The 14,763-nt window shown below is 35.2% G+C and overlaps 1 protein-coding gene across 3 annotated transcripts in view; it reads left to right on the forward strand.

The window, feature by feature from the left end:
* The window catches only part of ctdp1 (CTD (carboxy-terminal domain, RNA polymerase II, polypeptide A) phosphatase, subunit 1), a 116,103-nt gene that overhangs the window by 34,714 nt on the left and 66,626 nt on the right, over nucleotides 1-14,763 (forward strand). For all 3 annotated transcript variants that reach the window (XM_058752727.1, XM_058752728.1, XM_058752729.1), the window contains exon 11: nucleotides 4,069-4,225. In XM_058752727.1, the coding sequence (XP_058608710.1) occupies nucleotides 4,069-4,225 (157 nt within the window). The remainder of the gene's footprint in view (nucleotides 1-4,068; nucleotides 4,226-14,763) is intronic.

The raw sequence follows: 14,763 nt of genomic DNA on the forward strand, positions 1-14,763 counted from the left end.
GTTGAGGAACGTTGTTTTTAAAGTATTCCACAATCTTTTTACGCACTCTTTCACAGATTGGAGAGCCTCTGCCCATCTTTACTTCTGAGAGACTCTGCCTCTCTAAGACATCCCTTTTATAGCTAATCATGTTACAGACCTGATGTCAATTAACTTAATTAGTTGCTAGATGTTCTCCCAGCTGAATCTTTTCAAAATGTCTTGCTTTTTCAGCTCTTTGCTGCCCCCGTGCCAACTTTTTTGAGACCTGTAGCAGGCATCAAATTTGAAATGAGCTCATTTAGTGGATAAAAGTGTAAAATTACTCCGTTTAAACATTTATGTTCTCTATGTTCTATTGTGAATAAAATATTGGCTCATGTGATTTGAAAGTCTTTTAGTTTTCATTTTATTCAAATTTAAAAAAACGTCCCAACATTTCCAGAATTCGGGTTGTATGTGTCAGAATGTCTGTTTCTGTTTTGGTCTGTGTGACTCCGCCCACTGCCAGTTTACTCTCTAGTATTTAGATACCCCGGGTTGCCAGTTGGTGAAAAACTGTGTATTGCGTCCACAGAAGCCAGCAAACGAACTGGATCATAAACTGCAGATTCTGATAGGGTTTTTTCTATCTAAAAAAACCTGGACATCCATCTGAAAAAAGGAATGTGACGAGGAATATTAAAACACAGAAAAATCAACTCAACTTAAGGCTGATTTATACTCGATGCGTCCGCAAGTTCACTTGGGTGCGTGCGCCAAATATGACGTCATCGCGGTGTTGGCGGAAGTTCGCTTTGAGTGGGCGTGACGTCGTTTCGCGTGGCAGTGTGCACAACATTTTTTGTAACTTTCCGCGCAGCTCCGCTTCCGATTCTGGGCGATTCTAGCCGAACATGCACGTCTGTGCCGGCATTTGTGTGAAACATAAGCAGTTTGATGTTAATTTCAAACTCCACCAGGTGCAACTTTTAACGCTTTGAGGGAAAACAATGGAGTTTTTTTTTTTGTTTGTTTTTTTTTGCATAGTTTGTCCAAGGCTTTTTAATTCAAGAACGTTTTATTTTTATTGTATAACTAGAATTAGAATTAATGTAGACACTATTTATACACTATTTGCTTAAAGTTGTCTTGTGTTTGATGCGAAATAACCCAAAAGCTTAAGATTATTTTAACCAGTTCATAAAGAAATAATTACTACTTCAACTCATTCATTACACAAGAAGCCTTGTACCGGCAAATGACTTCTTCTCACCTGTGATTCCCGATGGTTTTAGAGGAAAATTACTCCTCGTCGCCCCCTGTCTTTCAAAGAATATCTCAACGGCGAACGCGTCAAGTATAAAAGACTCGTCCGTTTGAGAAGGTGCGTGCGCAGTCAGTGGAGGCTCGCGAAGCGGAGCCAGGCAAAAGTATAAATCCAGCTTTACAGAGTAAGGCTGGTCGCCTTCCATTGTCAATTGTGCTCATTCCTGTTGCGTGTCCTCAATCTGGCAACCGGTGTGAGTGTTAAGTCTGAGGAGGAGGGGCGGAAGAAGCAACGCTCTCCAATGTTTTGAATTTGGACTGCAGCCACTATCTCTCAATATTACATACTGCACATTTAAAACACAGCAATGGGACATTATCTGATTCTGACTGTGGTTGACAGAGCATTTAATGTCTGACATAGGTGACGTGATCCTGATCCAAGATCAGCTCTTTAAATGCTCTTGACAGTCTCCTCAAGGAGAACAAGAAATGTCACTAGATTTGTAACTAGATTTGCTTTGTGAGAATAACTATTTCAAAAGGTGGAGCAAAAGTGAAAAAACAACAAATATATAGATAATTACTAGTGATGCAAATGCAATCTGCCATGTCACATTAAAGAGCGTCAAAATGACTTTGTTTGAATTTTGTTATAAAATTGGACAGAATATGAAAACTGGGATTTTTTTCAAAAGTAACGAAGCACAAAGCTTATTGCAATTAATGGGTGATAGACGGATTATAACACTTAGTTATACAGACTTCTTTAATGAGACTTCTGTGGTGATGTGTGTCCTTTTTGAAGCGTTGAAGTTGTTTGTTAAATTAAGAAACGGACGGAAGTCCGTTGTGGAAGATGTGGAAAGTTCATCAAAAAGAAAAAATGTCTGAATAGTTTTAAAAAGTTCTTAAAGTTGAACTTTATTGACTATTCCCAGTTTCATACTCATGATTATATGGTTAAGAAATCAATTTTCTCTTTTATTATTTAAACCTGAATGGAAATATCCATTAGAATAAAGTTTATTTAGGAAATACCCAAAACTGGAGTTGAGACTTAAAATTGTGAAGTTGCTCTTATTTAGTTTCTAAATGATTTTATGACTGTTGAAATTCTGTTTGTCTTGGGAATCTGACAGTAAATGGTTAGAGACTCATCACACCTGGATTTTCTGAAGCTGCTCTGTCCAGCAAAGCTCCCAGAATCCTCTGCTGTCTAGTGTTACTCATGCTCTCTCTCATATCAGCAGGAGATGGGTCCTCTGCTGTGATTTGAGAGTTTGTTTGCTTTACAGACCAGTCTACACCTTTCACTCTGAACGTTTTTGTATTCAGTTTCTACAGAAACCATTGAGCTGTCCACAGCAGTTAAACATTTGATTGGATATTTCAAAGCATAGATGCGCTGCATAAATGACTGTTGCTAATTACCATGTTATATCAGTGTATATTCTCTATGCTCTGAAAGTTTTAACTTCTTTCTTTCTGTCTTGCATCTATCTTGCTTTTTTTGTACAACCTGCAGACAGTGTTTTGTCAATGTAATGACAGTAGGTTGGCTAGTGATGATTTCTGATGAGCTTGACCTGACATGTTGACCTTTCCAAGAAGACACTTCTGCTGAGTGTTGCGAATCAGCATTTTGCATCTAGATCTTCTGTTACTCTGAGTATGAAATGAAATAAAATGAGATCGATGTTTAACAAAGTTTAAACTTGCTCTGACCTCACCTTTAACAAACATTGTGCTTAACTTTAGTGCTGAACATTTGTTTTTTTCAAAAATGTTTGAGATGACTTTTTTTTTTTTTTTACATTTTTAAATATGATTTGTCTCAAAAATACTTTTGTAAAAAACATTTAGCCTCTCTTCCCACATCTCACACACACTTTTGTGACAATTTTGTTCATGCCTGTTGATGAACCTTTGCAGCATGAATAATGAAATATAAAGTTTACCTGCATAAATTTTCACTATTTTGTTTGAAAACATTCAGAGTAATAGTTATGTTTTGTTAGAAAATAAATTTGTAGGTTTCATAAATTTGGACTGTTTTTGAGCAGTCAGGAGTTATAAGTTCAAAGGAATTTAATTAAATACATTGATTTCAATGTAGTTATATTCAAATAAAATTTATAATGATTTTTTTTTTTTTCTTTCGTCACAGTTTTTTTTTTTGCCCAGTAGTTTTAGAAATTTAAAATGTAATTTATTTATTTATTTTTTAATTGCAAGGGCAGAAATGTAGTAAAAACATAACACCATAACATTCAAAACTCGGAAATGTTTGTGCTTTCACTCATTGATAAGTTATTGAGCAGATAAAATGTAGTTTTTCTTTTGAAAAAACAGTAATCTATGACTGTTTTATAAGCTTACATTCTACAAGGTAAAAACAGACCCAGATTTCAGATTTTGGATTAAAGTTTTTAAAGAACTCATTGATTAAAAATGCTTGTTCAATATTTTAAACAGACTGCGGGTGCACATGTAGTGAGGTTAATCAGTTTAGACGCTGTCTGCGCTGACCATCTATCTCCCTGTGCTGAATTATCATAATTATCATGTTGTGGCTCCTCTGACGGAAGTGGAGATGTGATTGAATGTTTGCTGTCTGCTGTGGACAGGCTTGGGCTGTGTGTGTGTTTGATTTTGCTTTCGATTTGTTTTTTTTAGGTGTTGCTCAGACCGGGGGCACCGCTGTCCTGCTTTGGTGTTCTGTCAGAGCAAACTCAGCCAGTTTTGTTTGATAAACATATTTCAGCCGGTGACTGATTACAGCAGCCGCTGATCTGGAGTGTGCATGTTGAGCCATTGATTGTTTCTGTGTTTGTTCAGGTCAGCTCAGGGGTCTCAGCAGACGGATGAGGCTGCAGGATCGAGTCCTGATGATGAGCAGCCTGGACCTTCCCGCAGGAAACGACAGCCCAGCATGTCTGAAACCATGCCTCTCTACACGCTCTGCAAAGAAGACCTGGATAGCATGGACAAAGAGGTGAAACACACACACTTTCTTAGCTAAATAAGGACATTGCATAGACGTCAGATGTTTATAAACATTAGTTTTACTAGTTATAAAAAGTATTAAGTCAGAAGAAGTAAGAAAAGTAAAAAGTCCCACACTTTATATTTCTTATGATTATTTGCGAAATGACTTTCCTTTTTCATGGAAGAGAGGGGTGGGGTGAGCAGAGTCCATTAGCATTTAAAGAGACATGCACCGAAATGGGTCGCTGTGAACAGAGCTGTTTTTGACTAGGTAAAAAGGATGTTGTTTTACACTACCGTTGAGAAATTTTAACCAAAGTATGTTATAGACTTTTCATTAAGACCCTAAAGAATCATACCAACTTGTGGAAAATGGGCATCCAATGTCCCCTTTAAAGTCAGATTTAGGTGGATCCATTTTCTTTTTTTTCTTCTTTGGTTGTCATTTTCATGTTGATTATTTTGTTTGATTGCTGTGCTGGCGTTACATGTTCAATTCATGACTGAGCCACAGTTACATTCTCCCCAACCCATCCAACACAAGAATCTTTTCTTTTAAGATTCATAAAAGCTAATTAAAAATCCTGAACAAATATCCCGAGGTCAGGAGCGGATGAATATTAATGCCGAGACTTGTTTGAAGAGGACATGTAAGAAGCAAATTACTGTGATCATAGCAAAGTGCAAATTGAATTGCTGAAAATTAAAATGAAGTCCCTGCCTGATAAAGATGTATTTACCAAACAGGAAGTTGAGGAATTAAAGATGTTAGGAATGATTTTTTGATTTAGTCTTAGTCTTTATCTTGAGACGAAAATGCTTAATAGTCTAAGTCACATTTTAGTCATTTGAGTCTTTCATAGTTTTAGTCGACGAAAAGTCATTGCATTTTTGTCAACTTTTAGTCATTACTTTCAGTCAAACTGCAGGTACCAACATTTATTTTGGTAGCCATTTTATATGTATCCCAAAACAAAAACAGTCATTAATTCTTCTCTCTTTAAATCAATTAAGCTTATGAGAAATTTGAATCAAGGATTGAATTTGGAAAAACTGGAATAAATATTAGTTTTTTGGTAGAGATACAAATTAAACTAATTTTTCAGATACAGTAGTTTACATTTATTTAACATCTTTTGTTGGTTAACATTAATGACACAGATAGGTATTTAATTAGGAATGCTGTCCATTTAAAACAGATGCATGTAATACTAACACACATTCAGTTTTCACTCACCTGTTTACGTTCACTTAAGCCACAACTGACTGTTTTTACATGAGATACTTTACACAATAGACATTTGGACTGCTGTGTGTGAATTTGAGCACCGAGAACTGATCGCACGCTGTATGAGAACTGAAGAAGTGGAGCGTGCGCGCGAGAGAGAGCACTTATATCAGCGCGATCCCGCCTTCACTAACTTTAAGTTAATCGACAACGAATTGTGACTCCTGGGAAAAACGGGACATCTGGTCACTCTATCCCTAACCCTTCAGGTGCTGAGGCCATTGTTTCAGATCGCTGGTTCACGTTTTGATGGCCTATCTGTCCGCTGCGGCTGCCATACTGAGATTAGATATGCAAACTCACCTCATTTGATTGTAATACAATGACAGGGATACACATTTTGAAAGACAAGACAGTTAACTTAGCCTATAGGATGTAATTTGAATGTCCGGTAGGTCCTCAAATAACATTCTAGTCCCGAAGACGCGGGATAAATTGCGTCATAGTTTTTATCATCAGATATTAATTTTAGCACGTCAACGTCTCATCTTAGTCACAGAAAAAAGGTTAGTTAACGAATATTTTTCGTCTTCGTTGACGGGTCCTAATGCCCGCTCAGTAAGGAGTTTTAATTCCGTAGGGGGCGCTGTTGGCCTACTTTTAATAAAATGAAAGTAAAATACACAAATAACATTTAGACTGTGTTTCTGATTAAATAAAGCAGTAATTGATGTCATGAAATCATGAGTATGATTTGATTTAAAGGTCAGAAGCTATAGCTTGCATGAATAAAAGAAAATCACAAACATGACACTTGTAAATTAAATAATTTTATAAATACTTATTTATTCATTGTGTAATTTGTTATATTTTTTAAACAAATTATGAGCTCTAAAAGATTTTCAGAATTCTAACTACTCTTTTGCTTTAGACCATCTACAAATGTTACATTTTAAAATAAAATGTTAAGGTTACTACTGCATCTTTCTGAGAAAAAAAAATGCTGCGAATGATATATAGTTTATTTATAGTTATTTTCAAAGCTTCAAATGTACTGTCACTATAAAATAACATTATTATTTAATTCTAACAATTAAGTTCTTGTTAAAAAAAAATTGCCAAAATTAAAAATAATTTGCTTATAATTTCCACACAGGAGAGACTTGGTGTTGTTTCCAAATAAAAAGGAAATATATCTGTATCGGATATCGGCCAAAAAAAGTTGAAAAATATCGGATATCGGCAAAAATCCAATATCGTGCATCCCTAGTTTGAATACCAACAATCTTCTTTTGTGTTCAGCAGAAGAAAGAAATTCATGCAGGTCTGGAACAACAGGTTGAGTAAATGATCACAAAATGATGATAATTAAATTTTTGGATGAAATATCCCATTAAATGTGAGAAGTAATGACGAGAAGAGTTTTCACATATATGAAGAACAATAATGAACAAACTGGGTGCTATCTTGTCAGCGTGCTGGATCAGAGTTATTGCTGTGTGATATAAGTCTTTGCACTTATATTGCTTTGCTTATTTATGAGCACATTTCCATACAGCCTTCCTCTTCTGACCTTGCTCTTCATTTAAGGTCATCTTCATACTGACTGGCTCTGCTTTATTAATGATTTCATCTGATCTTTAAAATTGGTCATGGATGTGTGATTTTAAAAAAGGTGTGCTTGAAATGATGAACCCTGCATGGATTATTTCTTTTATCCCAGCTTTGTTGCCATCAGCTACACTTTCATGGCTCAAAGTGCTGTGTCAGGCTGTATATGGAATGAGGTTTTTTTTCTTCAGCTTTTTCTTTTGCATTTGTCTTGTCTTTTTCCACTTCTTCTCTGAAGTGTGAAAGGGAAAGATGTGCCTCATGGCTCCCTCTTAAAATCACTGACCTAGAAACACCGCTTCAGAGCTTCTTTGACTTCTTTCTCATTTGTCGGCCTGTCTCAGTTCTCCGCTTAGCAGTTATAACATCTCAGCAGTCCATGTCAGAAATCCTGTCACTGCTGACGGTGTTCATAACAGCCGTGTTGCGCTTCCCAGGTCAGATAGCTGCATTTTTTTTCTGTTCACCTTCATGCTTACACACATGGATGAAACTAAGCCACGTCTTACCTTTACACAGCGGCACGGGTTTGATCACTCATAAGCACATTTTTAAATATATGCTTTGACATTGCCTCTTGCACAGTTGTAAATAATTATCCACTTACCTTTTGTGCAAACATTTTGACACTTAATTGTACTTTTTGTAAAAATTAATGTAATTTTATTTAAAAAAAAAGACTTCAGTGTGCATTTCAAGGGAAATTTTATTTTTAAATGTAAAATTTAATAAGAATTCTAAACCGTAAACCATATAAAACTTAAACCTTATAAAAGACAGGGCATTTGTTTGTCATTTTATATCTGCAACATATTTCACGATACCTGAAAGGAAGTTTTAATGGATAAAGTGTTCTCTATTCGTATTTTCTGTACACATTTATTAACATTACGAACTGTAATAATTTAATGGTACATTTAAATTAAATGCTAAATAAAGGTATGTGTCCTGTGTAATGTTTAAAAATGCAATGTGTGTAAAAAGTAATATATTTAAAATAGATTGTACTGAAATATATTGAGAATTTATGTACACTACTGTTCAGGATGAGTAATATGTATTTTTACATTTATTTTAACGAAATTAATGCTTTTATTCAAAATAAATTACATTTTTAAATATATTCAAACATACATTTTTTTTAATTATTATAAATTGCAATACAGGGTTCCTACACAGTTTGGAAAAGTATGGAATTTGATTTAAGTAATTTCCATGTCAGGTATGGATAAATATTTCCAGACTTTTGCCCCAATTAGTTTTTGATAATAGAAAATTCAGAATTTAATTAAAATAAATTTATCAAACAACATATGTATTTTCATGGCAGCTGATTAGTGATTGTCAAGCACAACTACATGCCAAGATGAGGAAACGCCTCCCTGCTTAGAACGTGGATTTGAAAAAACAATGCGCGATAAACATCTTCCCTTGTTATGGGAAGTGTTTCTAAACCTGTTGTCCAACAAAACATGTTTTTACTCCACAACATCAGTTGAGTGTTTAAAATAACGAGGCAGAAAATATACTGTATATAATAAATAAAGGTTATGCGAAATGGCAATGGATTATAAATATGGTTAATTATTATGAAAATACCCGAGATAGCTTGAAGAACACAGATTAACTATACATTGTTGCAGTCTAGTATTTATCGTCTTCATATTTTATCATTTAAGACATTTCTATCTTCTTTTTATTCAGCGAAAGCTGGATGCCTTTGCCCATATTAGGGATTTCCTGGAGCGTCATCAGTTCTGTTACTTCTGTGAAGCATATGGGGAGTTTCTGCCCTTAACCGACATTAAATGTGTTTATAGCATTCAGTAATGGCCAATCAATCTTATTTTGGGTAAAAATAGGAAAAAATAATAGTTTTTTTTTTTAAGAAATTTGAAGTAGACCTATGATGATCCACAATTTTCTCCAGTGTACTGAAGTTCTGTTTTAAATTTGTTTTAAAAATCGTATTTCGCAAAAAAAAAAAAAAACACTCTGATGTGCCATGCCATCAGAACCAAACTGTGTTTAAAAACCAGAGTTATGTATTGAACGTAAGCTGATTGTATTGTTGCATCTCTATTACATAGCCTCAAGGACCTTTGCAAAAAAAAAAAAAATACAGACTTTTATGTGCGCATCAGAAACCATTAAACTTAGTATATAGGACAATGCACACTGAGCCACCTGTTGTGTCATCAGCCAGTTTCACGGTGTGGATTCTTGGCCACCACAGAGTTATGCGTTAAAGAGACCTAAGGCCTTGAAATATGACATACTGCCCTAATGAAAGCCAAATTTTGAACACTTTTTACAGTACCAGTCTTTTTTATAGACCCTTGAACTTGGCAAATAGGACCAAGGAAAACCATCAGCCTATTTTGAGTCATGGTTTATTCACCACCACAGAGGAAATTTTGAGCAAGTAGATCTCTATTAATTCATGTGCATTCATGCTCTCGTCTTATTCATAGTAAGATGACAGTGATGCACAAAGGAAATGGGTTATATAAAACTAGAAATTGTAATTAGGGGTGGGAGAAATTGATTCACCTAATTATCGCGATTCTTTTTAAAACTATTTAAAAATCGATTGGTTTACCTCAGAATCGATTTATGTTTAATCATTTTACTTTTCCTAAGAGGTGGTGGGGAGAAGTTACATTTGACTCTTATGTGCAAGTTCAGGGTTTTCATGGTACTTTCATGGTTCAAGGTACTTTAAATATACACTGTGTATGTGTATGCTACTGAAATAAAAGTTCAAAGATGTGATGCATTGTTTTTCATATACAGTCTCTTTTAAGAGTATAATGAAGTATTTTCCATTGTCTAGTCTTTAATAAGCAAACAAAAATCACAATAAATTGTAATATTGAATTGCAATAGTTATATAATCGCAATATGAATCGGCACACAAGTATCGGTATAGTATTGAATTGGCAGATTAGCGTATCGTCCCAGCCCTAATTGTAATGCATAAGCATGCATTCTTGTGTGCATGCAAAAGTCTGTTTATTCATTTTTATTTTAGGGGCTCTGTATGTTAATGTCACTTTGAGAAAATCAATGAAAAAAACCCTGAGAAATTTGAGTCTGGAAAAGGTGAAATGGAAAATGTGTTGTGTAGGTAATAATATTTCACAATATTACAGTTCTTACTGTATTTTTGTTAAAATAAATGCAGCCTTGGTGAGTATGCACTCAGAAAAAAAAATATACAAAAGCTGTCACTGGGGCAGTGCCTTTCAAAGAGTACAAATATATACCTTTACAATGCTAATATGTACCTTTAAGGTACTTTTATGCATCCTTCAGGGGTAAATAAGGTACAAATGTGTACCTTTTCAAAGGGCATTCTCACAGCGACAGCTTTTATACCTTTTTTTCTGAGAGTGTAAGAAACGTCTTCCATAAAATGTAAAAACCTTATTGACCACAAACTTGTGACTGGTAGTGCATATTATTTTAAATTGATTATATTGACAGTTGATTATAAAAATACCTGAAAATTTAAATGCCTAGTACAAGGTGTTGTGCTGGGATGACCTTAGCATGGTCATGCTTTGCCAATTTAGCTGTATTTGTGATCAGTAATCTGCCTCTGAACAAGTAATATTGTTCCTTGTTAGGGTAAAGTTTGGCAAACTACTACTTTTCAGTGCTGCATCTTGCTGCTTCAGCTGATATTTTCTCCACGCTGCTGCTTGTCACTTCGGAGAGTCGTGCCAGGGTGAACACAGAGTATAAACACCTCTCAGCGCTTTCGAGGGGCACATGCAGTCTGCCGTGCTTCATGCCACAACCAATATGTCAGGCATAAACAATATTTGACTCAAGAGCTCGACAGCATCCCAAGATAATGTTCATTTATTTTATAAAAGGAAATGAAGCTTTCATACTGCACGCTATAATGATTTCTGAAGGATCATGTGACACAGAAGACTGGAGTAATGATGCTGAAAATTCTGCTTTGATTAAAGGATATTCAGATAGAAAAGTTATTTCAAATTGTAATATTTCACAATATTACTGTGTTTACTGATTATTGATCAAATAAAAAACCATTCAGTGAGCATAAAAGACTGCTTCCAAAAACATAACGTTTTCCAGACTTTAAAACAATGGTGTATAATATATCTTGCAATCATGCACAGTGGCTTTGCACAAAAATAATGCATGTTGTTCATTTAAAAGGTCATGTTTCATGGTGAAGTGTGATTTGTATGTTTACTAGAAGTATCCATGGTGACAGACATGACATCTAATATCAAAATGACTGGGGACATCAAGCTTTAACAAGCTCCAGCTTTATAGCAACCTTCTATTTAGGGACTTTATTTAGACCGTAAATCCCTTTCAGTAAAATATCCTGACATGGAGATCCTATAAAATGTCATTCACATGAGGCTGCAGACGTAAAACCTGTTCTGTATCCGTTCCTAAGCTAATTTTCTCTCCCATAGTCACTTATGGGTACCATTTGCCACTGCTCAATTTGTGCCCCATTGTTCTAGCAGCCTAACAGGGGTTTTGTTGAATAGCCCCCCTTACTCACCAAATATGACATCTCCGCTGAGGTACAAGAAACCACAGAATCATTATTCTGGGACTTTGCGAATTGGGATATTGAGGGGGTTAGTCCTTTGTTCACCAGACCCGCTGAATGGAAATAGAATAGTTTCTATATTTAGCGTGTGGAGAGAGCTGTAGCAGGCTTTTAATATATGAGAAAGCTGAGGCTGATTGAACGTAAATTGCTATTTGAAAAGTCACATTTGAGGGAGCCGTTCATATGTACTTTTTGCATGGCTGCTCAGAGGAAGTAGGAATGAACTTGTTGAAGGTCTGGTGTGGACACTGGTAGCACTAATGTTCTCCTTTCATGCATTGCAAAATAGATTTCTGTCACTAACTGGCTCTTTTAATGCGAAGAATATGTTGACCCGAGTGAAAGCGAATGTTAATTGCTACTCCCAAAATCATTCAGAGAAGGTTTGAATGGTTTTGTAATGGCGTCATCATCCTCAGTTGTTTTTCACTCTCTCTCATAGTCATGACTTGTCTCAGGTAGGTGTGCAAATAAACAGTGGTGATTTCCACTCAAGCAGAGAGTCCAACCAGGTTAATTATGTTAATTGTTACATTCATATTATGTGTAGGAGGTCAGCAGTGATCTCATTTGTTGGTGAATGTGGCTTTGGCACACAATAAATGTGCTAAGAATTCTCCGTGAGCGACGTTAATTAGTCATGCATCATATTCTGCTTCAGTAGATGTTTATTTTTCTGTGTCCTTTTGTGTCTTTAGCTAAAACAGTACGTCACCAAAAAAATAAAGATTCTGTCATCATTACTCACCCAAACTCATAAATGCCAAAATAATCCTCTGGCGTTTACCGGCCACACAGAAAAACATAACAGTTGATGCACATCCAGGAGATCAATATGGCTATATGATTGCTAGGATGTTCTCAATGGTTGCCAGGGCTCGACAATCAGGACTTCCCAGTGGCCCGGGGCCAGTAGGAAATACTCTCAGGACAGCTGACGAATTTGTCTCTGGCCCGATCCATGGAACACAGAAGGAGAATTTTTGAAGAATGTTCACATTGCTCTTTTTCATACAACAACAGACTAGTAGTTTTCTCCAAAATGGCCAAAACAACAATGCACATGATGAACATGATGACTGTTTGTCACAGCTGTTGTGTGGCTTCATAAGGCTTCAAAAACAGGACACAAATAATATGGACTGCTTTTATGATGCTACTTCTGGGTAGTATATAACTAATCACTAGGTAGTTATAACCTAACTATCACAAACTTTTTTTTTTTTTTTTTAAGATTTTGAAATTACATTTTTTATTTCCAGAATGTTTCAAATGTCAACATCTGTTTTGTGTACACAGTATATATAAGGTAAATAAGTTGTCTGTATGGATGTTGGAGCTGGGTTAATATCAAATTTTGTTTTTTATTGAATTTTCATTTTGATAAAAAAAAATATTTTCACTTCTATGCATACAAGCTACAGACGATCATCCATACGCTTTGATGCTCCTTTCAGAAAATATATAATTATCGCTATGAATGTAGGAGATTTATTTAAAGTCTAATTTAAACCTAAAAATAAACAAATGGTTAGTTGAACAAATGATGAATTGTTTTTGTAAATATGACTCATCTTATATATCATGTACTGTCTGTATGATTCAACTTTTCCCAATAATATAGTGTTAAAAACCCAAAAACAAATCACAATACATTGCAATATCGAATCACAATACTTGTAGAGTCGCAATTCTTAAAAATCCCAATACATATCGATTTAGCACCCAATTATCATGGTAGTATTGATTTAGGAGATAAGCTTATCGTCTCAGCCCTACTTCTGGGTTTTTGTCCCTTACTGTTGTATGGAAAAAAAGTAGTGTGAACATTCTACTAAACATCTCCTTTGGTGTCCAATGTCCAGCTGAGTTATTTTTTCATAAACTATTAGTTTAGCATCTAGCTGATGCCATCACTGATTGTTGAATTAGCATGTCATCAATCTGTCAATTAATTGAGTCACAGATTGACCAAGGTTTTTGTTCATGAGTGCACCTGGAGTGTTTTGTGCTAATGTGACATTTTCTATGTCTGAACATAAAGTACACAAGAGTTCACGGTGCGAGCACAAGCTGCGGGTCTGAGTGAACTGTGGTCTGCTGGACTAAAGGATACATTAAGGTCAAATGGTTTCCAGTTAAATGCTAAGGCTTTTTGTTGGATTCGTTTAGTTTGATTCAGTGTAGCTCATTTTGCCAACCAGTCCCTGCTGTCTTTACACAGAAATTTGGACTTGAAACAGTGGCTTCCCATTTCCCATGATACTATTCACATCAACATTGGCATGCCGACTATCCTATTGTTTTAAATAAATAAATTAGTGAGCAACCAGGGTGCAATGCTAAGGATTTTTTCTACTGGCCCTGCCACAAAAAAAATAAAAATAAAGAAGCTGCTTTTGTCATTGTTTTTGACCCGTGTTATTTTTTATTCTGATAAATAAGTTTATATGACACCAAACTTTTAGCTACTAATTAAATTTTACAATTCTTTATTCCAATTTTGAAACCACAGCAAAAACTACTAGCCTAACAAATATAAAGTTCAAATATTATTAAAGACAAATAAACAATCAGTAAAAAAGAACAAATGAACAAATTGCAAACAATAGCACAACTGAATATATAGAACAAAGATACAAATGAAATAATGCTTTAGGAAATACAGACGGGCTGAATGAAAATGCAAATTCTGTCTTTAGCAGCAGGTGGCACTTATGGAACAGCAATAATACAGCGTTTCCTTGGTTGCCACTGTAAACAAAGCAGCGCAGCACTTATTAACACTGTTTAAATGCATTATAGAGGCAAGATGAAAAGAAAACACCATGTAAACCTTTTTGAAGACAGTCAGTTCCCCACAGAGATACATTCATATAAACCCCCAATTCAGAAATCAGTTGAAATGAAACAAAAATGTCCAGTTGATCGTAGGTGCATCTGTACTACACTGTATAAATGAAATATAGATTAATAATTGTTAAAACTACAAAGTTACTCGCCAAGATGGGCATGTATTTATTTTTTTTTTTTTTGTACATACCTTTTGTATGTATTTGTCTGTTCAAGCGCAAGAATGCGCACTGTACACAGA

Source organism: Onychostoma macrolepis, chromosome 19 (genome assembly GCF_012432095.1).
Source record: "Onychostoma macrolepis isolate SWU-2019 chromosome 19, ASM1243209v1, whole genome shotgun sequence".
NCBI classification, from domain to species: Eukaryota; Metazoa; Chordata; class Actinopteri; order Cypriniformes; family Cyprinidae; genus Onychostoma; species Onychostoma macrolepis.